The 15,405-nt window shown below is 45.8% G+C and overlaps 1 protein-coding gene across 1 annotated transcript in view; it reads right to left on the bottom strand.

Annotated features, from left to right (window-relative positions):
- GALNT15 (polypeptide N-acetylgalactosaminyltransferase 15) overlaps positions 1-15,405 on the bottom strand; it is a 53,754-nt gene that overhangs the window by 27,770 nt on the left and 10,579 nt on the right. Inside the window, exons 3-5 of the mRNA XM_038002910.2 lie at positions 5,748-5,914; positions 3,177-3,278; positions 892-1,096 (exon numbers count right to left, since the gene is read on the bottom strand). Of these exons, the coding sequence (XP_037858838.2) occupies positions 892-1,096; positions 3,177-3,278; positions 5,748-5,914 (474 nt within the window). The remainder of the gene's footprint in view (positions 1-891; positions 1,097-3,176; positions 3,279-5,747; positions 5,915-15,405) is intronic.

Here is a 15,405-nt window from a genome sequence, read left to right as displayed (position 1 = left end):
AATAAACATTCACCATGGGTAGGCGTGAAGGATAGAAGTTATAGGCTTGGTTCTAGCATTGATCCTATCTTGCTGGGCAGCATCATACAATTATTGATCATGGTTCCATGCTGCTACATGCCTACTTGAGCTCCAAGGGGTATGCCTGAGGTGGTTCAAGGTGGGCCAGCCACCAGGTTTCAGTTTTCCTGGGTGGGATATTCAGACTGAGGGTAATGGTTGACTAGACATGTTTAGGAACTGTTTGTCTTGAGCAAGGAAGTGGGAAAGAGATTGACAGTCAGATGGGGAAGGAGAGCAGAGAAATGATCAAGAAAAATGCTAAGATGCTTGTCTACAGGGTAATGTAATGCAATCCTCTCCAACTTCACATTTCCAAGGACTGGCCTTAGGTAGGAAATTAGGGACCCCCTATATAAACTGGGGAAACAAAGAATGCTGTTGAGTGATCACAGAACCTAACGCTTTCTTTTTAACGGGTAAGTAATCTACTGCCTAGTGTAGTTCAGAGACTTTTTCCCCACGTTATGTTATAAGCTTGATTTAAATTGCTGAATTTTCACCAAAGGCAATGAGAGCCATAGTAAGGTATTACCCTTATCATGCAATTTAATACAATTTTAAGTCTTTGCAACCTCATAGAAGCTGTTCTCCAAGCCTCAGTTTCTTTATCTATAAAACAAGGTAGATGGACTGGAAGACCTCTAACCTCCTTTCCAACTCTAACTCCATATTCTTAAAAGACCTAAACATCTGAAAACCCAAAGGGAATAGATCACTCTCTGATGGAGACTCGGGAATTAATAGGTGGGTTGTTCTGTGAGTGGCTGATGCTGTAGACTATTTCTCCCAGTCCCATGTCTTGCTTTGCAAGCCCAGGGAATAAGTTACCTGTCACCAGCTATTCTGCTGAGGAGGGGCTCCAGCCAACCTGGGTGGCACTCGCAGTGGGCATCCATGAAGACCAGCACATCCCCGGTGGCCCTGGTGGCCCCCAGCATCCGGGCCCTGATGGCACCCAGCCTCTTGTTGCTCCTGAGTAACTTCACCCCCTCCAGCCTGGCCACATATTCGCTGAGAGCAGACTTGAGTTGTCCTGGAATCAACAGGGTTGTGGTCAATGGAATGACAAATGCCACAACCGATGAGACTGTGACTAAGATAATTGTCAGCATCTCTCTCGGAAGCTGTGGTGAGCACATGGGTTCTAAGAAACATGATTACAGTGTGGTTGTTGCTAAGATGTAAGATGCTTCCTTTGGTTGGGGTGGGCCATGATTCTCTGCAGTAAAAACTAGAGGGATGCTGTCAGAAAACCAGGAAAGGGGAGAACTTGCTAACATTCACCAAATGCAGCAGCAAGAATGCGGCAGATACTGTTGGTGTCTGATGTGGTTTGGCTCTGTGTCCCCACCCAAATCTCATCTTGAGTGGTAATACCCACAATCCCTATGTGTCGAGGGAGGGACCTGGTGGGAGGTGATTGGATCATGAGGGCAGTTTCCCCCATGCTGTTCTCGTGATAGTGAGTTCTCATGAGATCTGATGATTATATAAGTGTTTGACAGTTCTTCCTCCTCTCTCTCTCTCTCTCACTTGCTGCCATGTAGGACATGCTTCCCCTTCTACCATGATTGTAAGTTTCCTGAGACCTCCCAAGCCATGCAAAACTGTGGGTCAATTAAACCTCTTTTCTTTATAAATTACCTAGTCTCAGGCAGTTCTTTATAGCAGTGTGAGAACAGACTAATAGAGTGTCCTACTCAGATTCCCTGAGCTCCCCTTAACAGTTTTGGTTTGGTTTGCATGTCCCCAGCTGCTGTGCGTGCTAACTGAAATCTGAACCCTTCTCTGGAGACTTACCTTGGGGTATTAAAGTGGTCTCTGCTGCAGGTGCCAGACAGTCATGCAGGATGCTGCCCCGGGCCCCAATCATGGTCAATGACTGACCATTGCAGGGTCAAAAGCAAGGCAGACCCCGCAGTGCAGCCTGTGCTCCAGAGCTCCCCATGGGACCAGGCTATGGCTGGACTTCATCTGAAACCACATCTTTGTTCAGCTCTTCCCTCTGTCTCTTCTGCATCACCCACTCCCCTACAGGTTTCCCCTGAGAGTATACCCTCAAAAAAATCACATGCACATGACTCTCCATCTCAGGCCCTGCTTTCAGGAAACCCGACCTAAAACAGTGGTCAAGGAAGCCAAAGGCAAACGGGTCCATTAAATTTGGCAGCTGCTAGGAGATTAGTGGTGCTGGTCAAAGAGGTCTCATTGCAGTTGATAGGGGAGTCTGCAACACAATGGGTCCAGGAGAGAAAACAGGAGATGCAAAACTGAGATCAAGAGTCCAGACAGCGTTTTAGGAAGGTTGATTCTATAGGGGAAAGAAGAGAAAGAGGCCTAAGAAGAAGGTGATGAAAAGGATGAGAGAAACTTGTCAGGTTTTGTGTTTAAGATCAGAATAACTTGATTGTGTGTGTGTGTGTGCGCATGTCCGTGTATACACATGCCAAGAGGAACAAGCCAGTGGAGATGGAAGGAACAATGTGTTCACAGAGAAGCAGTGGTCTCCATGAAGTATTGGAAATGGAGAGTCCCCCCAGCCCAGTGGATTAAGATCTCCCCACGGACAAGGGTTGTACCTAATGCATCTCTTCTGCTCCAACCCTTAGTTCAGGGCCTGGCCCACAGTAGGCACTCGGTACATGTGCATTGAGCAGAACTGAGCCAAAAAGCAAGAATTTTCCCCCAGTTCCCCAGCCCAGAGGTGGCCTTAACTGTGGATGCAAGTAGCCTGGCTGCTTTGCTAGCTGGATCTCTGGGGAGGCTGGAGAAGGTTAAGGCAGCCCTGCCCAAGAGCCCCCAGCAGACTTTGTATACTCCTTCCCTGGGAATCTGTCTCCTAAGCACCACAGGTTTTCTGCAGGGGGAACAATGTCCTGAGCAGTGGAGGAAAGGAGTCCCAGTCACTGGGCTGTTGCAATTCTCACTGGTAAAATGCTTTGCTGATTTGTTACTTTGTAATTATTTTTCTGGTAAGATTGTCAGCCCTGGTCCACTCCCTAGAGAGGAATCTGTTAGTCAAGCTATTAACATTTCTGAACTTGCATGTCTGAAAAGCAGCCCCTCAGTGACGTCATTGGCTTTAACATTGCAAAATGTAACATATTCCTCACCATTCATTCTCCCCTTCCGATGTACTGACAGAATTTTGATGTTTCTTGGGGCAGCTAAAAACACGTATCTCCCAAGACTTCCTCTCACTGCTGGCAGCAGCTCTGGTAGAAATAAACGGAATGAGAGGATTCTGGGAAAACTATTATTTTACTTTTTTTTCCCCCAAAGAAGACAAACTGGACTGGCCTCTGCCTATCTCTTCTTCACCTTTTTCTATTTGAATATGATGTCCAGAGGTAGAGAAGCTCTGTTGTGATTATGAGGCCAAAACTACCCTCTAAGCATGTTGAAGTGGAAAGCAGATGAAGGTGGGTATCCAATGGCATCGTGGAGCTGTCACACCAATCCTGCATTGCCGCCCTGCAAGCTTTCTATACTATAAGGAAGAATAAATCTCTATTCATTGGTTAAGTCACTGCAGCAGGTTTCTGTTCTATGCAGCCAAATACTGATATTCCCACCAAACATTAATTTATGAAGCTCTCCTTGGGCTGACTGCTGGTCTCTTTAGCTATACCTCTAACCCTTGTTAGTATTATGTAGGACAGACTTCTAGCAAGAGAGCTTCAGAATAGACTAAGGAAGAACTTCCGGACTGCAATGGTTGTTTGGCATCCTCAGTGGGTTTTGAAGTGGGTAAGGGCTCCCATGTCTGAGTGGTATAGCACTCGGCAAAAGCTGGGATGATCCTCAACTCCTTCCTTCCAGAAAACAGCAGAAATACTGACTTCCACTTGTAAAGGGTCGTCATGGGCTGGTCATCACAAGCATTTTCTGATTTAATGATTCGGTGTGGGCATTACCACCCCAGACGAATACCCGGAAGCGCATCTAGCTGATTCTATCACACTACACTATGCCGTCATGACCATCAGCTTGGAAGCCCATCAAGGTGGCTCAGGGCAACCCGCAGCACCTTGTTCTGTCACAGTTTTCCTCAGAGGTAGAGTAGGGTTGATAAGCCCTGCCTCTCTGGGTGGCCAAGATGATTAAATAAAAAGTGTGCAAGGTGCTGCTTGTCTGGGATCTGGGTCTCGGCAAGCATACAAAGGAGAGGGACCTGCAGAAATGGAACCAGTGCTGGCCTTGGTTGTGGAAAAGGCCTTGCACCCCAGTGTCAACAGGAAATACGGGGCCACTGGATGGAGAGCCAGCCCAGTGGTGAGGGGCAGAAGGGGCGATGGCCAGGAGGGGGCAGCCTAATTGCTTGGCAGGGGATCCAGATCCCCTCTGGTGGGGCTGCCAGCTCTGGGGTAGCCCGTTTCTCTGGGGCCCAGCTCCTCCACTTTCCATACTCCCGAGGGGCACAGACATAACACAGCTCATCAGATGGTGGGGGCCGGACCACAGGTGTGCTCTTGGGCGGACCCTGCCCCACTTGAGGGTTTGGAGAGTCTCGGGGCACTTTTCCAGCCGACCCAGCCCTGTCCCGCACCTATTCATTAGTCCTGCCTAATATGCAGCCAGCTGCACCCAGGAACCCCAGGTGTTCCCAGAGCCTCTGGCTAATCTGACTCACTGCTATGGTCAGGCTGGGCCCATCCCTGGAGTGAGGACCGTAGAAAGAACTAACGGAGGCACCTGGCTATCCTAGCCCTTCTCCATCATTCCCCTTAGAAAAACACAAATGCTCAGCTTCCCTCGGAGGGTTCTGATCTTCCCAGAAGGCCAGGAGGGGTGTCCCTAGGTCATTTATTTGCGCCAGAAATGTAGGCCTCAGGCCCAGCCAAAGACTAGAGCAGAGGTTCTCAAAGTGTGGTCCACAGAAAACAGCAGCATCAGCATCACCTGGGAGCTTGTTAGAAATGCAAACTCCTCGGCTCCACTCCATCTCCAGAAACTCTGGGGGTGGCACCCTGCAGTCAGGATTTTAAAAATCCCACCAGGTGATGCTGATGCACACTCAAGTGTGAGAGCCACTGACCTAGGAGTCAGGTGGGGGCTTCTCTGTCTCCATCTTCCTTTAGGGCTGTCCCTAGTATCGAGGTTCCTGTGAGAGGAAGCATACAGGCAGCTTCCGCAAGTCTGGCCTCTGGGCCTGACTCTGCTGCTTTTGGCTGACTCTGCTCCAGTCTGCTGTCTTCTCTGGGCCCCAGTTTCCTCCTCTAGAACATGAGTGGGTCTGTCTAGGCCATGATGAGTTAAGGACCGATACACACACGCGCGTATGTGTAAAGTGCTGCACCGAGGTCTAGGAGGCAGTCGGCACTCATAACAGGGCTGCCTTGTGTGATTCTTCAGTGTCTTGGGGAGAGGATTATTGGACTGGGTGGGGCCTGGGAGAGAGATCCCCACGGGACCAGGCCAAGGTGATGCTCCTCAAGACCCTCCCCAGGGCTGTTTCACCCACAGGGCTCCTTCTCCTTCTCTGTCTTGCGGCCCCCACTGCCTTACTGGTTTCCCCTGGTGGCTCTTCATTCGTAAGTTACTTGCCCATGAATCCTCATCTGGAGGTCTGTACTTGGGGAGTCTTGCCTAAAATAGTTCCCAACTTCAATCTTTTGCTTGGGAACTCCACCCCCCAGGGGGTAAGGCTCACCCAGGCGAGCCTGGAGGAGAGCCATGGCTACCTTGCTGGCTGAGGTCGTCCACGAGGATGATCTCCTTCAGGAAGGCCCTGGGCACTGTGTTGAGGATGCTGTGTACAGTCCTCAGGAGGGTGGACCAGGCCTCGTCATGGAAACAGAGGATGACACTGGCTGTGGGCAGGCTGTCCTGAGGGTGCTGCTGCAGACACCTGCAGGGAAGAGAGCCGGAGAGCCATGGGGAAGAGAAGCCCACAAGAAACATTCCACACCCTCTAATTCATTTCCCTTGCCCTGGTTGGGGCTGCTCCCATTATATGGCTCTCCTGTGGGATCTCTTAAAATTCCCATTTAAAGAGAACCTGTTACGCCCCATAGTGGTGCTGTCTACTATCTCCCAATTCTCAGATCTCAAGAGCTCCTTTATCATTTAATCCAAAGTCCCTCCCATTGCAGTTGAGAAGCATTGCCATCGTTCTCAGCAGATGACTGTCCTCATCTGTAAAATGGGAATGAATGACAATATTATCAACCTCACAGAGCTGTGGCGAGGCTTAGATAGGATGACGCGCATAGTTAAGTGTCCAGTAATCTCTATCTATCATCCATTCAAGGGCAGGGACACCACTTTCTTTATTTTTATGTTCCTACAATCTAGCACAGCACCTGGCACACAATTTTTAAATGTTAGCACTTACTATTTTTAAAAATTTAACTTTAAGTTCCAGTATAGATGTGCAAGACTTGCCGATTTGTTACCTAGGTAAATACATGTGCCATAGTGGTTTGCTTACAAAAGGCACTTTGTTTTTTTCTTTTTTGAGACTGAGTCTCGCTCTGTCGCCCAGGCTGGAGTGCAGTGGCACGATCTCGGCTCACTGCAAGCTCCACCTCCCGGGTTCACCCCATTCCCGAGTAACTCCCGAGCCTCCCGAGTAGCTGGGACTACAGGTGCCTGCCACCACACCCGGCTAATTTTTTGTATTTTCAGTAGAGACTGGGTTTCACCATGTTAGTCAGGATCGTCTCAATCTGCTGACCTCGCGATCCACCCGCCTTGGCCTCCCAAAGTGCTGGGATTACAGGCGTGAGCCACCCGTGCCTGGCCCAAAAGGCACTTTCTTAAGTTTCTGAAGCACCTCTTTCTGGGTTGCAGCTGCTGCTCAAACCATGTTCCTCCTCAGAGGGACATTTGAATAGGAGCCATCTCAAGGACCCCAAACTTCGGACACCTAAAGGCATCTGTGAGGTGGAACTGCAGGCAGAGTGACAACCAGGCTGAGGCTGACCCTGTCTGAGGGAAACACCTTCCAAGAGGTGTCAACTCACACTGCTCGCTAGCCTGGTACCAGCCTAAGAAAGGCAGAAAACTCTCAATGCACAGGACACCTGTGTGTGACTCTCAGGGCAAAATCCTGTGTAGAGAGGGAGAATTGAGTCTAGGTAATGGTAAACAGAATTCCTAAATAATTTTTAAAAACACATAAACATCTCATAAATTAGCTATTTTGTTGGTTTATAAATTTATAAGCTATTTATTTCCATAAATGATTTGAAGCCCCTCACAAAAAAATACACACAATACAAATACTTAAAATGATGGTAAAATAAAAATAAGGAGGAAAAGTCAGGAGCTGAGGAATGTAAGTAAATGTAGAAAGTCAGCATTTGGAGAAAGAACATAAATATATAGGTTATAAGGGCCTAGGTATTTCTAGAATGAATTTAAATTTGACTCTGAGATTCCTGGTGGCCAAAGTAAAATGTTTATTCCGCAACAGAATTATCACCATTAGAGAAGTTACATACAAGGTTTTTTGGGGAAAGCAAAACTCTTTCTAGTAATTTTTTTATTTCAATTACCACTTTACCACTTTTTATTTTGAAATAGTTTAAGACTGACAAGAAATTGCCAAAATAGTACAGAGAGTCCCTGTGTTCCCTTTACCCAGCTCCCCATAGTGAATATATCTTACATAACCATCCACAGTGAGCAAAACCAGGAATCCGACATGATTCAATACTGTTAACTCAAATATCACATTCATTTTGAAGAGAAGATTTAACACCCATCTAACACTTATTTGAAAGAGAAATTCCTATGAACTTTAGAAAGAAGTCCCTAAATGCATTCTAAGAACCATCCTTAAAACAAATAAAATAATGAACTTTTATAGTTTGAATTCAGGGCTGTTCAAATAACATGTCCAAAATGGAACCAAAAAAACCCAAACTATTACTTGGGTTTATTGCCGGGAGACTGGCTATTTGCCAACCGAGATAGGAAAGGAGTCTGGGGACAGAGAGGCCTGGGTTTGGAATTCCTGTGGGGGCAGTTTAATAGTTTACCAAAGTCAGTCCTGTCTGCTCCAAGAACAGAGCACAGCTATGCCTGCCAGCCATGCCTCTCCTTTCTCTGTCTCAGTTCATAGACTATGAGAATTGGAAACAACACAAGTGTGTGATATTCACACACATGTGCACATGCATGTGTGTGTGTGTGCGCGCATCCTTGCAGTAAGATGGTCAAAAGAACTTAGACTTCGGAATCAGATATCTTTAGATTTGAATGTTCACTCTGTTGCTTCCTAAGTTTCCTTGGGTAATTCACTCAATATTTATAGTATCAGTTTCCTCATTTGGAAGGTAAGGGTAACCATAATTACCCTTTAGGCCCATTGAGAGAATCAAAGAATAATAATAGGCACCCAATAGATAGTGACTGTTTTATAACCATCTTCCAAAAAGACACAAATGTAATTAGTATGAATGTTGTATTTATGATCATCTTTGCAAATTATAGCTATCTTTAAACAACTATTCTATAGTATAGTATGAGACATCTACTGAACTACTTTCAAGTTTGGGTTTCCCGACAGTTTCCACTTCAGAGCTTTTGGGAGAAATAAGTTTGATAAAGGGCTTAGCACAGTGCCTGGCATGGAGCAGGGTCTCCTTCAATGAAAGAAATTTGTATTTAAACTCTAGCTCTTTAAGATCACACTCCTTGCATATTACTCAAAGTAAGGAGATGTGAGAACTTCCATCTCTGCTAGTTAAATGGTGACTAGGGCACTCAAGTTCCTCTCTTTGATCTCACAGAACATTCTCTGCGGGGTGGCAGTCTCTCCTGGTAACTCAGGCTGCGGACACTGAGGCTCCACCACTTCCTAGCTGCGTAGATGACCCTGGGAAAGTTGTTTAGTTTCTGGGTACCTTGGTGTCCTCAGAATGGTAGCAGTAGGGCCCACTTTTTGAGGTTTGCTGCTGTGGCGATGAAATGATCTTTATAAAACAGCAAGAACAGTGGGTGGCACAGAGTGAGCACCACGTGTTTGCTGCCATTATTAACAGATGTCCCATTACTACAAGAGCCTCTCAGGCTCTTCCAGCCTTGAAAGTGTGTGTTCTTGATTCTTTGGGGGCTCATTCCTGCAGGAGGAGGAAGAAGGAGGTAGAAAAATCAGGAGAGCAAGCATTTAAAAGAGAATTTCCTAGACTCCCCTTGCTCCAGGAATTTCTTTTATGAACATCTATAACTTCTGAGAGACAGAGAAGATGGTGAACTGATGGATGCGCAAGGAGTATGAGTGGGATAAACTTAACAGGCTGCTGAGAGATGTTAAAGGCCAGATGGGTTCTTGAAAGCCATTACAAGGCTATGGGGGATGCCCCCTGCAAGCTGTGGAGGTTTGTCTTCTGGCATCAGCTCAGAAAGAATCCTTCCCTTCTCTCAGGGAGAAGCTCACACAGCCTTCAAGACATAAACCGACAGCTGTGGTTTGTTCTGCAACTGCAGAACTGCCTGGAGACCAGAGCTAAAAATCACCATGGGAATAATCTGGTGTTTCAAGAGAGGACGAGCACGGGCTCTGAGTGGACCCAGCCTGAGGTTTGTGAGAAGGCCCAGCATCCACAACATGGCTTGGAGTGGGGAACTAAATATTATAACCCCAAATTTGACAAAGTCTTGTGTCTCAGGGCCTGTTAGATGCTTTTAAGAAGAACCAGGGATTGTTTTGTTTCAAGTGGGCTGGAGGGGGAGCCTGAGGATTGTGCAGACTGTGTAGCTCCCAGACACCAGTGGAAGGGAGGGATACCAACTACATGTACAGGTTTATGGCTGTCCATGGTCCTCATCCCAGGATGGGCTTCATCAGCCTGTGGGCAGCACAGTCATGCAGGGATGGGCAAATGGGATGAGTCCTCTCTATGCCCATAGTTCCAGGTGGCAGCACAGAACCAAGTAGGAGGGTATGGCAAGCAAATAGAGTCCCTGAGAGCAGCCAAACTGCACCTCCATTTAGCTTGATAAACTTGCTCAAAAATGTGTTAGTTCAGCTGATGTTATATCAAGTGGATAAAAGGCCAAGTTTTGGCATTGGATTCAAATCCCAGTCTGTCCTTATGGGACCTGGGCAAGTACCATAAGCTCTCTGAGAACTAGCCTTGCTTTCAACAGTCTCCAGATCAACAGACTCAATTATACTTCAGTCATTAATTCTCATTTCTCACAATCCTTTTGACTCCATTAATCCATCTTGAACATACAATTTACTTAAACTCATGTTGCTCATCTATCTGTAAAATGGGGTTATTGGAAGGATCAAATGAGTTAATACATTTGAAGTACTTATTCTTAGTAAGAGCCCAAAAAATGCTATTATTGATTCTTGCAAACCTCTCATGTGCCTGGATATCTCTCTAGCTTCAATTTCTTCATCTCAATAAAATAAGGATAACAAGTAGGGTTACTTTAAAGGGCTATGTAAGATGTTGTGTGCTTTGTCCACAGCAGGCTTTCAATAACTTGAAGCTGTTACTATTTCTCAGGTAGGAATGTGCTGACTGGCTTCTGGTATTGTCTGAACATGTCTCTGAGGATGTCCTTCAACACAGCAGAGGAACTGGGCTGGTATTCTGGGAATAACAATCACTGATATTTGTAGGATATTCCCATCCATTATCTCATTTACTCCTCATCTCAACCACTGGGGCTGGTGCATTGCCCAACACCAGTGGGTGCCATGCCTAGAGATCACCATGCACTGGTGTCTCTAGAAGTTATGCAACATGGCGGTGCTGTTCACCTCATGGATGACAGGCAAAGGAGGCCAGGTGGGTGATTGGAGTTCGGCTAGATCCCCTGCTGGACCTAATCACCCTAGAACCCTGGCCTAACAGCAAAATGTTTCCTGTGATTCAGGCTGCCACCGGGAGCAAAGCTCTCCAATCTCCTTGCTCATCCAGTGGCTTTGGTGGCTCCTTTTTTTTTTTTTTTTTTTTTTGTTAAAATGCAGGATGACTTCCCTTCAAGAGGATAAAGCTTGTAACAGAAAGCATCCAACTCCTTAGCTGATGTGAGTGTGTCAAGTTTTGGGAGATGCCGAGGAGACAATAAGAAATGGTCCAGATGGTGTGGCCCTACTCAACCATGTTTGTGAACCCTGGGCTCCTCATGTCACCATGAGGACCTTGGAGAGAGAGGACACAAGGAGGGAGGTGGAAGTGAGGACAGAGAGGGAAATGGTGCTAAGGACTTGTCATCTGCTTTGCAATCTATCCACTCTTCCTCCCCGGCTCCCACTCAACCTTACAGAGTGTCAGTCAGTAAGGAATGAGGGGTGGGTAGACCAGAACTAGGAAGAGGGTTTGAGCGACGATTCAGAGAAGCCACTGGAAACCTAGGAAGCTGGCTAACAGAGATATTTGAAAGGTCCTGAACTGCATCTACACCATCCCCTCCTAGTGCACCAAGCCCTTTGTTCAGGTTTGAAGGGAGCATAAGCTCAAATGCCAGCCAGGGAGATGTGACTCTGGCCCTGTGGGTGCTGCAGTGAGCCAGAGACCACACGTCCCACCTAAAAGGAACAGCTGATGTTACTGGGAGGAAATTTAGTACAGTTTTGCCACACCTTCCTGATTTTCAGAAAAAGCCAGAAACCTGAATTGTTTCTGGGAAATCTCTTAATTTTTATTTTATTTTATTTTATTTTATTTTTTTTGAGACGGAGTCTGGCTCTGTCGCCCAAGCTGGGGTGCAGTGGCCGGATCTCAGCTCACTGCAAGCTCCGCCTCCCGGGTTTACGCCATTCTCCTGCCTCAGCCTCCGGAGTAGCTGGGACTACAGGCGCCCGCCACCTCGCCCGGCTAGTTTTTTGTATTTTTAGTAGAGACGGGGTTTCACCAGGTTAGCCAGGATGGTCTCGATCTCCTGACCTAGTGATCCGCCCGTCTCGGCCTCCCAAAGTGCTGGGATTACAGGCTTGAGCCACCGCGCCCGGCAATCTCTTAATTTTTAAATGTTGGCCACTAATCCAACATTTTTAAATAAAACTGTGTGGCCAAACATGTCTGTGATGGGACACGACCTATAGCTGCCATTTTGTGCCAAGTGAGTCCCTGTAACTTCTCCTTTCCACCACTGGGCAAGACTCCTCTTCCTTCACCCACAGGCAACACTTTGCCTTTTGTGATTCTTTTCCTCCGAGACGCCCCCTTGCAAGTGTGTACAGCCTGAGCCAGGATAATGGTCTGGGGGGAAGAGCGTGAGGCTAGATGTGCTAGGAGATGTGCCATGTGCCCTGGATGAAGACCTTCGGTCACGCTCAGACCTCGGAATCTCCCTTAAGGGAAGGAAGATAAGGGGCCTGGGACGAGTCTGTCACTTCTCTCCTCTGAAACCTAGTTCCCACGTCTGACACTGAGGGGTTCACTGTGTAATAGCTAAAGATCCTTCCACCTTTGAGTCTATGATTTGTTTTCACTGAGGGAGAATGGAGGAATAGTGTAGCACCTGTGATGTGGGCGTCTTACTAATATTTATCATAGCCACCACTTCATGAGGATTCCTATGTACCAGGTGCTGTGCTTTAGCAGCATGAATTATTACATGAATTATTACATTTAATCCTCCCAAATGCCCTTTGAAATAGGAATTTTCATGTGTGCAAAGATGGTCACAACATATCTGTTCACCGTGTTTCTTTATAATGTGAGTCAGCCACTCTTTGCATCAAGAAATGGAATCTATTTCTTCAGCCCCTAAGTCTGGCTGGCCTTGTGCCTTCCTTAGACCAATAGAATGTACTAGAAGTGACATTCGAGAACTCCCAAAATGAAGCCTCAAGGCCTTCCACTTGCTGTCATGAGATGCCACGTAATGAAACCAATGTAGCCTAATAGAGGATTAGAGGCTGCTTGAAGAAAAACTAAAGTGCCCCAGCTGAGGACCAGCATCAGCTGCCAGGTCTGAGAGCGAGGCCATCTTAGTATTCAGTGCAGTCAGCAGCCCTCTGACGGTAGTCACACGGGTGAACTCAGGGGGGATCAGCAGAAGAACTGCCTGGCTGAGTCTGGTCCAAATTATAGAACCATAACATAGTAACGGTTATTGTTTGAAATCACTAATTTTTTTTTTTTTTTTTTTTTTTTTTTTTTGAGACGGAGTCTTGTTCTTCTGCCCAGGCTGGAGTGCAGTGGCATTATCTCAGCTCACTGCAACCTCCACCTCCCAGGTTCAAGCGATTCTCCCACCTCGGCCTTCTGAGTAGCTGGGATTACAGACGTGCACCACCATGCCTGGCTAATTTTTGTATTTTTTGTAGAGATGGGGTTTCACCATGTTGGTCAGGCTGGTCTTGAACTCCTGACCTTGTGATCCACCCGCCTTGGCCTCCCAAAGTGCTGGGATTACAGGAGTGAGCCACCACACCCGGCCTGAAATCACTAATGTTTTAATAATATTTTTATTGAGATATAATTCACATACCATAATGTCCACCCTTATAAAGTGTAGAATTCCATGGATTCAAGTATAAAGGTGGGCAGCCATCACCACTATCTAATTCGAGAACATTTGCAACACCCCACCCCCAAAAACCTACTACCCATTGGCAGTCAGTTTCCACTGCTACCACAACTACCACAGCACGTGGCAACCACTAACCTACTTTCTGTCTTTATAGACTTGCCTACTTTGAACACTTCATATGAATGAAATGACATAACATGTGGCCTTTTGTGACTGATTTCTTTCACTTAGCGTAATGTTTTCAAGCTTCATCATGTTGTAGTCTGTATCAGTACTTCATTTCTTTTTACTGCCAAATATTTCCTTGTTTGAATATACCACATTTTGTTTGTCCATTCATCAGTTGATGGACATTTGGGTTGCTCCTATTTTGACTTATATTATGAATAATGCCACTATGAATATTCATGTATAAATTTTTGAGTGAACATGTTTTTAATGTTCTTGAGTATATACCTAGGACTGGTATAACTGGTCATATGATAGCTCCATGTTTAACATTTTGGGGAACTGCCAAACTGTTTTCTAAAGCAGTTGTACCATTTTATAGTCCCACCAGCAATGTGTGAGTGTTCCAATTTCTCCACATCCTTGTCAGCACTTGCACTGTCTTTTACTTCAGCCATCCTAGTGGGAGTAAAATGACATCTCATTGTGGTTTTGATTTGTATTTTCCTACTGATGAATGATTTGAGCATCTTTTCATGTGCTATCGACCATTTTTAAGTCTTCTTTGAAGAAATGTCTATTCAAATCCTTTGCCCGTTTTAAAATGGAGTGTTTTGTTGTTTAATTGTTGGGTTGTAAGTGTTCTTTTTGTATTTTGAATACAAATCTCCTATCTAATATAGGACTTACAAACATTTTCTTCTACTCTTGGATGGTCTTTTTCACTTTCTTGATGACATCCTTTGAAGCACCAAAGTTTTAAAAATATCTCTTTTTTAAAATCTACTAAGTTTTGATAAGGTGCATAATACAGCACTAGATCATGGACACACTTTCCCATTTTTAAGATAAGGAAACTAGAGTCCAGAGAGCTTAAATGACTGGTTTAAAGTTACACAGCAAATAACTGATAGTATACTGCCATCTATCTATCTATCTATCTATCTATCTATCTATCTATCAATCAATCAATCATCTTTCTATCTATCTATCACCATCTTGGACTACAGTGCTAGCAGAATGTTCTGGATTCAGAGTCATAAAGGGAGAATGATGGAAGGTTATTTGACAAACGTGATCCATTAGTTCCTCCACACATTCTGCACTGTCTACGCTGATTCCTTCAGGTCTTCGAAAGGCAACTTACTTGACCCCCCTGTCTTGGCTGCCTTACAAATGTGCTTACAGGGAGTTATGCTTGTCATCGCGCTCCCAGCTTTCATCAGGGGACAATGCCAGAATCACTTTTAGGAAACCAGCTCTCCATTACCGAGGGAACCTATTGAGGACGTTGTCCCCCTGTCACTTCTTATCCCCACTCTGATGCTTTGGAAGAAAAGTCCTTGCAGATATAAGTGCCACAAAATACTTTCCTTCATCTGAGCAACTGGTGTGCTTCCTCCTCATGAAGAATACAAATAAGGATATCATCTTTTTTTTATTTTTCAGTGTGGCTGCCAGGAAGCTCAGAGTAAGGAAATAGGATATTTATTCATTGAGGAGGCTCTAGACAGGCCCACCTATTTTCATTGTGATTTTCTCTTTAATCTTCACCTTCCATCTCTCTATCAAGTCATTTAACAGATAGGTATTGATAGCCTATTATGTGTTAGGACGGAAAGATGACTGAAATAGACATGATGCCTGAAGCACAATCCGTGGTGCCCCTGCCCATATCCTCTTGGGCCATCTCATTATAATACAGGATGGCCCAACTTCTAA

This window comes from Chlorocebus sabaeus, chromosome 15, assembly GCF_047675955.1.
Source record: "Chlorocebus sabaeus isolate Y175 chromosome 15, mChlSab1.0.hap1, whole genome shotgun sequence".
Classification (NCBI taxonomy): Eukaryota; Metazoa; Chordata; class Mammalia; order Primates; family Cercopithecidae; genus Chlorocebus; species Chlorocebus sabaeus.
This window is presented reverse-complemented; position numbering and strand designations above follow the sequence as displayed.